The 10,857-nt window shown below is 53.7% G+C and overlaps 1 protein-coding gene across 1 annotated transcript; it reads left to right on the top strand.

Annotated features, from left to right (window-relative positions):
• The first annotated feature begins 354 nt into the window (after positions 1-354).
• Positions 355-1,285, top strand: LOC123409031 (22.0 kDa heat shock protein-like). Its single transcript, XM_045102032.1, has 2 exons — positions 355-538; positions 618-1,285. Exons 1-2 carry the CDS (start codon positions 436-438, stop codon positions 1,052-1,054), a joined length of 540 nt encoding a protein of 179 aa, XP_044957967.1. The 5' UTR covers positions 355-435; the 3' UTR covers positions 1,055-1,285.
• The last annotated feature ends 9,572 nt before the right edge of the window (positions 1,286-10,857 follow it).

Genomic DNA, 10,857 nt, shown 5'->3' on the forward strand with positions numbered 1-10,857 from the left:
TACTCAACACTATTCACATGGCTTAAGTTGGAATTGTCCGGAAAAACAGTTGCCTTAAGTTATAAAATGAAAATAAGTTGCATGGAGTTTCGAATGAAAAAGAAAATAATAATAAGAAGAAATGCATGGCACCAATTCAGGGTCAAGGAAAAGATCTCCACACAAGCAAAGCAAACCCCCTAGCTAAGAGTAAGAGTAGACTATAGGACCCACGGATATATACATATATTTCAGCATGCTGTCCGGCAAGGTAAGGTGAGGAATCCTTTCCATTCCTTCGTCTCCACCGCGGATATGGTATATCTTTCATCTCACGTTCTCATCAAAATAAACTCTCACGCCTATATATACATATATGAATGTATCCAAGCTGCAATCCAACCACGACTCGTCTCGCATTCAAGCAACAATTGGAGCAAGTGCAAAAAGCAAGAGATGGAGGCAGCTGGGTATCGCTCTCGCGTCGTGGCTGAAGTCGACCCCCGCAGCGAATGGGTTTATGGGGACGAGTTCGACACGCTCATAGTCGACGTCTCAGGTATCGCTTCTTCAAGAACCGAATCCTCTCGTTCCAAACACGTTTCTAGTAAAACGCATGCGGCATGCCGCTGTTGCAGGATTCGGCAGGGACCAGCTCAAGGTCCAGGTGGAGCCGCCGGGGAGCCTCAAGATCAGCGGCGAGCGTGCCGTCAACGGCGGCCGCCAATGGTGCCACTTCCTCAAGCGGTTCGACCTCCCCGGCGTCTGCGATGCCGCGGCTATCAAGGTCCAGCTCGACAAGGGAGTCCTCTACGTCCAGGTGCTCCGTCCTAGCGGCACCATCGCTAACGACGACAGCCAAGAGGACGCGCTGCGAGAAGAAGAAGACGCCGGCGCGTTCTGGAGCGGCGGCCACGCGGCGGCGTGGCGAGCCGATGAGCACCCGGCGTGGCGTCTGGCCAATAGCCTGCGCGAGCACCGATACGTCTTCCTGAACATCGTGCTCGCCGTCGTGCTCCTCTGGCTTGTCGCGTTCGCCAACAGCAAGCAGAGCGGTGGGCAGAACAAGAACTAATGAGGCAAGCAACAAACATCCATGCACCATGTAAATGGGCAGGATTTGGAACGCGGGATTGTTCAAATCCAAGTCTCAAGATATCAATCAGTAGGGGATATAAAGACATACGCTTGCCTATGGTCCCACTTTATTGGTTGTGTATCATATTTCTGCATTGATGATCTAAAATGAGTTCAGTGTAACCACAACATACTGCTTCCATAGAGAAATATAAAAGCATTTAGATCACTATTTTAGTTATGTTGTAACAAGAGACAAGAGGCCCCCGGTCTGGTGAGGCCGGACCCTCCCCCGCTCTGCGCCGCTGGCCACCCCGGCCGCAGCGGCCACCGCCTTGCAGTCTCCATGACGCGCAGGCATGCACCAAGATCCGCCGGTTCTTCCCCTGCTCGGCGCGGACGCAGCCCCTCCCGCGCGCCCGTCGGTCTGTCGGCAGTCCTCCTGACGGCCTGCGACGACGTCTGTCCAGGCGGTCCGTCGGCTGTCGCTCTACCGCGAGGGCCGACGCCGGCCTCAACCCGCGCCGACAGCTCCAGCAACCCTTCGCCCGTCGGTCCACTTGCCGCTTCCCCCGGTCGCCGCGCGAGCTATCGCTGGATCCCTCCTCCCCACCGCGGATCTGGTCGCGGGAGGAGTGCTCCTGCGCTCGGTCCGGAGAGGAACAGGAGGCTGCCTTTAACTGCCTAGCCGCGCAGCCTACTCCTGCGGGTAAGTCGCCCGTCCATCCTTCTGGTACGTCGCCGTCGGTCGCTTCTCCAGGTCTCCCGGAGCTCCCCATGCCGAGACCACCTCCCAAGCTCAAATCAATCATAGTCACTTTAGATGGGGAGGACCCTGCTGAGGGGGGGCCTGGAACCAGGTCTCCTACCAGAAACCGCGGCGCTACGCGCACGGACCGTCGGATCATTGAGCTCCCCCTGCGTCGTGGCCCTCGGGCCGGCTCGCTGCCTCCAGCTCAGAGCATGCGCGCCTCGCCTTCTTAAGCAAATTCAAGGGCCGCTGCTTTTGGTGTCTTAGCTCTCGCCACAAGGTAGCCGGATGTAGGGAACCAGTCCACTGCATCACTTGCAAACGCGCAGGGCACATTAGCCGTCATTGCCTGAAGCACCCCAAGTACGCAGGCAGAGCCGACGGTGTCAAGAGCAGGCTCGGCCCGGTGCAGCCAGCTCTGCCGCTCTTCGCCAGACTGCGGTTCCCTCCTTCGGCGGAAGGCATGTCGGCGCCGGCTGCTTCGCTGCTGAGGCAAGCTGACCCCGCCCGGCGCCCCCGAGACAGCCGCTCGGTGGCTGTCCCGTCGACGGCCGTAGAGCAAGCTGCGGCCTTCCTCCGCTCGCATGCCGTGACGCTGCGGGCGGCTGACGGAGTGAACGCCACTTCCCCGATGGCGGTCGGACGAGCGCTCGAGGCGCAGCTATCCGTCCCGGTGCATTCGCTGCGCGTCACCGCCCACCACCCGGAGCACTACTTCGTCGTCTTCTCCCAGCCTGCGCTCCAGGTGAACGCGGTGCGGCGTGGCTCCATCAAGGTTGACGGCGCCACCTTCATCGTCGCTGCTTGGCACGAACACGACCACGCCATTTTCGACTCCCTCCTGTTGCATGTGCGGGTCGTCATCGAAGGAGTGCCCATGCACTACTTGTCGGTCGAGGGCGCTGAGGACATCCTCGGCATGAGAGTTAGAGTTGATCGCCTCGACAGTCGTACCCTGGAGCGAGGACATACCAAGACCTTCATGTGCTGGGTCTGGACCAGCGACGTCGCCAGCATCCCCACCAAGCACACCCTGGCAGTGCTCCCGCGCGGAGCTGGCCGGGCCGAGGAGATGGAGGGTTTCTCTCCGCCCGACCGTCGCGTAGCTCCGCCGCCGGCAACAGCCGACTACACCATGCTCATCCACGTGGATAGGATTGAGGACTGGACCACGCCTTCCCCGCAGTCCTCCCGCTCTGGCCAGAGTGGCCTGCCGTCGTCCGACTCCGACCACGACAGCCACCCGTTCCCGGCGGTCACGGCAGCCTCTTGGACCATGGGGGCGGAGGACGGCCAGAGAGGAGCTCGGATGCAGCATCGTGTGCATGCCCCTGTAGCCAGCACCGGCTGCAGCGGCATTCCACGCCGGGGCCGCGGGCGCGCGCATGACAAATACGGAGGCTCCAGGGGTGCTAGCCAGCGCTCCTGGAAGGATGTTCTGCTCCGGAGGAGCCGCACCCCGGCAAAGAAGACGCTGCCAGGGGCAGCACGCTAGCGGAGTCGATCTCCTCGACGTCCGAAGTCCACTTCGCAATGCTTGGGGGGAGGCAAGGTCGCCTCAGCACCCCACCCTCCTCCTCCGCTTCGACACCGTCGTAGCCGCGGTCGCACTCCAGCGGCACCTGCTGTAGCGCCACTCCCAGTGGTGGCCCAATAGGGAGGCCATGCGCGCAACCAGGCGTCACGAGGGAAAAGACCCCGTTGATGACTTCTTCACGGAGGCGAGGAGGACTACAGTTGCCTCTGTGGTAGCAGACCCAGTGGCGGCCGAAGTTCAGGCTGCTGCAGAGGCTGCAGTAGCTACACCACTAGACTTCGGCGGCGAGAGCTTCTTCGACGACGACGTCGACGAGGACGAGCGGGTGCAACTTGACGTATTCAGCCCCACGCTCTCTGCTGCTATGACGGACTGCGGCCTGTTCAACCGCGCCACACATACAGCAGCCCGCACAATTGAGGTGCAGCTAGGTGCCGTCACTAGCCGTGTTTGCCAGCTCGAGATCTCCGCTGACGATGGCAACCTGCAGCAGCGCCACGGACTTTTCCGCGCAACAGAGCCGGCTATCCTCTCGACGCCGGCTAGAAGACCATCAGCGCCGCCAAGGAGCCGCGCTGCAGCCACTCCAACTAGGCACAGCGCCCGGCTTGCAGCTAACCCTTCGTCTATCTCGGTGGCGCAGCGTGCCTCCTTCCGCATCGTTAAGGAACTAGGGCTCTTAGGACCGAGAGAGAAGCTGACCGAGGACGTCGCAAAAGCGCTCATCAGGCGTTTCGAGGAGCCACTGTCGGACAGCGACATTGCTGTCATTGCGAAGCTCACACACTTAGACAGCGGTGCACTGCGCGTCATGGCACGCATGGCAGGACCCGATGGACATGCCGCGGAGGCCGAGGTGTAGAATGTTAGCCTTCCATCAGCTCCAATGGCGGCCGGCTAGTAGCTGGTCTGAGTTAGGTTTTAGTTTCATGACTAAGGTTATTGGTAGAGATCATCATCGTTGATGTATTCTGGGGCATATTGGTGGACGTCGACGCGCCCCTTGTATGGTAGCAGCGGTGTTGTGCATGGGCCAGAGGCCATCTAGTTTATTTAGCCATTGAAGTTTGTCTGTGTCTCCAAATGAATGACAACCTTCTTCCAATTATGTCATGGAACGTCCGGGGTCTGAACAACCCAGTCAAGAGAGCGGCCATTTGCGAGGTGGCTTTAGCTCACCGCGCTGCAATTCTCTGCCTTCAAGAAACTAAGATCACAGATTGGACACCAACAATTATTAGGGATATTGGGGGGCAATCCCTTGTTGATTGCATAGTGCTGCCGTCTATCGGTGCAAGTGGCGGGGCGGCGATTCTATGGAACAGGGACCTAGCCACGGTACAATCGCATGCTATAGGTGTCTACGCAATCACAACAAAAGTAACACTTCTAGGGTAGCTTAATAGTTTCTGGATCACATCTGTCTATGGTCCAACGGATGACGCCGGAAAGGAAGATTTCCTCCGTGAGATCACCCTCTCTGCACCGCCGCTGGGGGAGCGATGGCTGATCAACGGAGACTTCAACCTCATGTACGAAGCTAGGGATAAGAGTAACCTCAACCTGAACCATAGGCTGATGGGCAGATTTAGATCAGCAATCGACACTGCGGGTCTCAAAGAGATCAAATGCAGAAATAGGCGCTTCACGTGGAGCAACGAACGTCGTGACCCAACCATGGTCAGCATAGATAAAATCTTCTGCAACCAGGCCTAGGAACAACTTTTTCCCTGTGCCTCCCTCCTAGCGGCATCTACGGCTACATCCGACCACTGCCCACTTCTCCTCGCCGACACAACTGCCTCGCCTAGGCCGGCCATGTTTTAGTTCGAAAGCTTCTGGCCAAACCTCCCCCGATTTCATGAAACGGTCATGGCGGCTTGGAGTAGACCGGTACAAGCAACATCCGCTTTCCAGCGACTGCACATCAAGCTAGGGCGAGCTGCGCGCGACCTTAGAATTTGGAGCAAGACTTTTCTTAGCAATGCGAAAATCCAATTCTACATAGCAACAGAGCTGATTCTTCGATTCGATGTAGCACAGGAATCGTGGCGCGTGTCCAAAGCTGAGTTCAACCTCCGTAAGCTACTAAAGCTACGTCTATTAGGACTGTCAGCGATCGAGCGTGCAAGGAGACGGCAAGCATCTAGGCTAACTTGGATACGGGTAGGAGACGCTGGAACAAAAAATTTCCATGCTAAAATGAGATCCCGTAGACGAAAGAACTTCATCCACAGCCATCAGAGTACAAATGAGATTGCAACACCGCACGTGCAAAAAGAGGCACTCATCTACAACCACTTCAACGCCAGCCTAGGAACCAAAGCGGTTCGCCTCACAGGCATTGATTGGACTGCGCTCGACATGCCCTCTCTACAAAACTCAGGGCTAGACAACCCCTTCTCCGAGTCGGAGATATGGGATGCGATAAAAGCTTCTCCCTTAGAAAAGGCGTCGGGTCCTGATGGCTTCATAGGAATGTTTTTCAAAAGCTGCTGGCAGCATATCAAAGCCGACATCATGCTAGCCTTTGATAGTTTCTATCATCTGGCAAGAGGAGACTTCACTAGTTTAAACACAGCAACGGTGATTCTCATCCCAAAGAAAGATGGAGCAACAGAGATCCAGGACTTTAGGCCAATCAGTTTGATACACTCCTTCGCCAAACTAGTAGCAAAAGTCCTATCACTTCGGCTATCTACGGTGATGTCAGACATCATCTCTCCGGCGCAATCCGCATTCTTACGCTCGAGGTCCACGCAAGATAGCTTCCTATATGTGCAAAATGTGATTAGAAGGCTACACCGCCAGAGGATACCTGCAGTACTCCTCAAGCTAGACATTGCAAAGGCATTCGACAACGTCTCCTGGGAATACCTACTAGAGCTGCTGCAAGTGCTAGGATTTCCACCAAGATGGCGTGACTGGATCGCCCTGCTGCTTAGAACCTCATCATCGTCATTTATGCTCAACGGAACACCGGGGGGCCATATCCACCACCGCAGGGGGCTGCACCAGGGAGATCCACTGTCACCCCTTCTCTTCATAATAGCCATCGACCCTCTTCACAGACTTCTTTCACGGGCGACAGATAGGCAGATGCTAGCTCCACTGCTCGGTAGACATATCCCCCTTAGGGTCAGCCTTTATGCCGACGATGCTGTAATCTTTGCTACACCGACCAGACAAGAAATAGACATGCTACTTGACATCCTTCACGACTTCGGGAACGCGACGGGGCTACATATTAACCAAGTGAAATCGACGGCCACGGCCATTCGATGTGAAGGAATCGACCTCCAGGAGGTTCTACGTAGTTTTGGGGGACAGACAGTAGATTTCCCTGTTAGATACCTAGGCCTCCCCCTCACGCTCTCGCGGCTGCGCCTAGTACACATTCAGTTCATCCTAGATAGAATTCGGGCCAGGCTCGCTGGATGGAAAGGGACACTCCTCACAATAGCTGGTAGAAGAGTTCTGGTTAGGAATGTCCTAACATCCTTGCCCACGTTTGCCCTATGTGTGCTGCGGGTTCCAAAAAAATTCCTTCTAGAGATCGACAAGGACCGCCGCCGATTCCTATGGGCACAACACGAGGAGGTTTCTGGGGGTAAATGCAAAGTAGGCTGGCAAGGGGTTTATTGCCCAATAGATAACGGAGGTCTCGGAATACTAGACATGACACGTTTCACCAGAGCTCTGCGGCTACGTTGGCTATGGCTATCCTGGACGACCCAAGATAGACCATGGAATGGCATGCAGCTCCCATGTGATAATGGCGACGAAGCCCTGTTCAACGCCTCTACGTTAGTTACTCTAGGAAATGGTGAATGGGCTTCGTTTTGGAATTGCCCCTGGACAGGCTCGGGAAACCTAAAGTCGGCCTTCCCAAATCTTTTTAGGCACACCCGTAGAAAAAATAGATCTGTCAAGGACACACTCCAAAACAACAATTCGATTGCAGACCTCGCACACGGTGACACGGCCAGCATATGGGAAGAAGCGGTCAGGTTGAATAGATGGATCCAAAACAAGGATATCTGGCTGCAAGAGCAAGTATGCGAGTCCATTCGATGGATACATGAAGCTTCAGGTGTATACTCGGCCGGCTCGGAATATAAAGCCCAATTCCAGGGGTTTTATGAATCAGACTTCCGTAGGCTGATATGGGCCACCTAGGCACCGGCAAAGCTAAAATTCTTCGCATGGCTGCTACTCAAGGATAGGTTATGGTGTAATGATCGTCTACAAAGAAGAGGCTGGGCAAACAACTACTTCTGCCAATTGTGCCTGAGAACCTTGAGTCATCAGCGCACTTGCTCTGGCAATGCCCGATAGCATTAGCAGTGTGGTCGCAGGCGGCAAGGTATGTTGGCTGCAATTCCATCCACCCAACCAATTGGACCGGCAGCACCAAGTCAACAACTATCATATCCAAAATGATAAGAAATGCACCGGCAGAGCACAACAAAGCGATCAAAACTATGGTCATCATAATTCTTGCAGCGATCTGGAAGGAAAGAAACGATTACACTTTCAGGAACAAGAAGGGGCAAGCCCAAGACACCATGGAGGAAATCAACAGAACATTGCGACTTTGGCGCGACGCAGGCGCAATACACCTAGAGCACCCCTTTGGGGAACCACCATGAGAGTCTGCTAGCTAACCTTTTCTTTTTGTGCTTCTTCTTCTTAACTCTTTGATCCACTGATCACCCTCCACCCTTTTATGTATTTCTTTTCCATGTGCTCCCTGCTATTTTAATACAAGCCGGCCATCGCCGGATCTTTCAAAAAAAACTATTTTAGTTATCTATAAATACTTTTATATAAAAGCATTTAAATAACTAAAATAGTGATCTAAATGATTTTATATTTCTTTGCGGAGGGATTGATCCCAAGGATTGGTGATCCCTCTGAAATTGAACACTTCCGCTCTTTAGTATAGTTCAATCCGGGTCCTGATGGTTTCTTGGGAATCATCTGCACAAACCATGGTCCATCGTTAATGGCGACGTTCTTCGTGCACTACTAGTTCTACAACATGTCGAATGATCATTTACAACAATGACGGTGGCATTGATCCCGAGGATTTATGATCCCTTTGAGATTGGACACTTCCGTCCCTTAGTTTGGTCGACTCCTTTGATAAGCTGATCTCCAAGATTCTCACTCTCTCCCGCTAGCCCCAAAGTTGAACAATCTTATCTCATCGACTAATAGTCCCTTCCCGAAAACCCGCTGCATTCATGATGGTTATATTTACGTCATAAATTGTGTTGCATTCATGATAGCTACCTTTACGTCACAAATTGTGCTTGAAGATTGCACATGAAACAAAAACTCATGTTCAAGATGCACATTGCTAGAGCGTTAAACTCCGTCTCATGGGAACTTTTGCTTGAGCTTCTCGAGAAGATTGGTTTTAGCCTTTGATGGCGTGACTGGATTTCCCTCCTCCTGCGACCGGCCTCCTCTCATTTCCTTCTAAATAGGGTACATGGCGAGCCAATGGAGCACACGCAAGGGTTGCAACAGGGTGACCCCTTGACCCATTCTTGTTCATTCTTGCCATTGATCCACTACACTGGGCCCTCAAGGAAGCGGCAAATTTGGGATACCTATCACCTTTGACAGGAAGAGAAATGAGGTTGAGGCTGAGTTTGTATGCGGATGGTGAGATTTTATTCTCTAACTCATGCAAATAAGAAGTGGCTTGCCTTGTAGACATCCTTGAACAATTTGATAATGTAGAAGATTAGGTTTAGGGTTGTGCAACTCTCAATATTGATTGGGTGCACTAGGCACGTATATATAGGTACAAGATGTGCCTCTACCTCAACTGTACAAGGGACTAGGAGGAGGGCCCAATAGCACAATATACATGCACAAATATATATTCAACCCCCACCCCCCTCCTGCGCAGTCGACGCGTCGCCAGAGACATAGAGACTGGAACAGAACTCCTCAAAGGTGGAGCTAGACAGTCCCATAGTCATCACATCGGCAAACTGTTGTGCGTTCGGAACATGAAGGACCCAGATGTGACCGACGGTGACCTGTTTGCGCACAAAGTTGATATCAAGCTCGATGTGCTTCGTCCGACGATGATGAACTGGGTTGGCGGAAAGATATACAGCAGAGACGTTGTCGCAGAAGACAACCGTGGCTTTGGTGACACCGTGATGCAACTCGTGGAGAAGCTGTCGAAGCGAGGAACACTCAGCGACGGCATTAGCGACTGCTCGGTACTCGGCCTCTCCGCTGGAGCGCGAAATAGTTGGTTGTCTCTTGGACGACCGTGAAATGAGTGAAGGACCGAGATAGACGCAGTAGCCGGCTGTGGAGCGTCGTGTGTCAGGACAGCCGGCCTAGTAAGCATCAGAATAGGCTACCAGATCCACAGAGGGAGATGCCGTGACAGTGAGTCCGAGGGACATCGTGCCACAGATGTACCGGAGAATCCATTTCGCGAGAGTGCAGTGGGAGTCACGAGGGGCGTGCATATGGAGGCACACCTGCTACATAGCATACTGCAAGTCTAGTCTGGTGAGCGTCAGATACTGAAGTGCACCAACGATGGAGCGATAGAATGGAGCATCCGACGCGAGTGAGCCCTCTTCAGCAGAAACCTTGGCCTTCATGTCAATAGTAGTAGCAAGAAGATGATAGTTGAGCATACCAACGCGCTCAAACAGTTCATGCGCATACTTGTGGTGATGAAGAAAGAACCCATCTGGTCGACGATAGACCTCAATGCCAAGGAAGTAATGAAGAGCACCCAAATCATTGATGGAAAACTCGTCACGTAGCCGCATAGTGATCTGTTGAAGAAGGGCTACGGAGGAGGCCGTGAGGATGATGTCATCGACGTATAGTAGTAGGTAGGCAGTCGTGTCTCCGTGGTGGAGAACAAACAAGGAAGCGTCCGAGCGAGTAACACGGAAGCCGAGTGTGTGTAGAAATCTGGCAATACGCTGGTACCAGGCGTGTGGAGCTTGCTTCAGGCCGTAAAGAGACCGGGACAGCAGGCACACATGACTGGGAAGAGTAGCGTTGATGAAACCAGTGGGTTGTTCATAGTAAACCTGCTCAGCAAGGTGACTTTGAAGGAAGGCATTGGAGACATCCATCTGATGATGAGGCCAGCCACGAGAGACCGCCAACTCTAGAACAGTGCGGATCATGCCTGGTTTCACAACTAGCACAAACGTCTCAGTGAAGTTAACACCAGCTTGCTGACGGAAACCGTAGACCACACAGCGAGCCTTGTAGCGCTCGAGATTGCCATCTGGACAGGTCTTATGGCGAAAGACCAATTTGTCGCTGAAGACGTTGGTGCGAGGGGGTCGCGGAACCAAAGTCTATGTGCGATTCCGCTTAAGGGCGTCGAACTCTTCCTGCATGGTGGCTAGCCAGTGAGGATCACGGAGCGCGGCCCGCACAAAAACAGGAAGTGGTGACGGCTCGGAGCTGGTTGCTGCAAGGAGATATTCATCGCTGGAGTACCACT

The sequence above is a fragment of the Hordeum vulgare genome, chromosome 1H (assembly GCF_904849725.1).
Source record: "Hordeum vulgare subsp. vulgare chromosome 1H, MorexV3_pseudomolecules_assembly, whole genome shotgun sequence".
Taxonomy (NCBI): Eukaryota; Viridiplantae; Streptophyta; class Magnoliopsida; order Poales; family Poaceae; genus Hordeum; species Hordeum vulgare.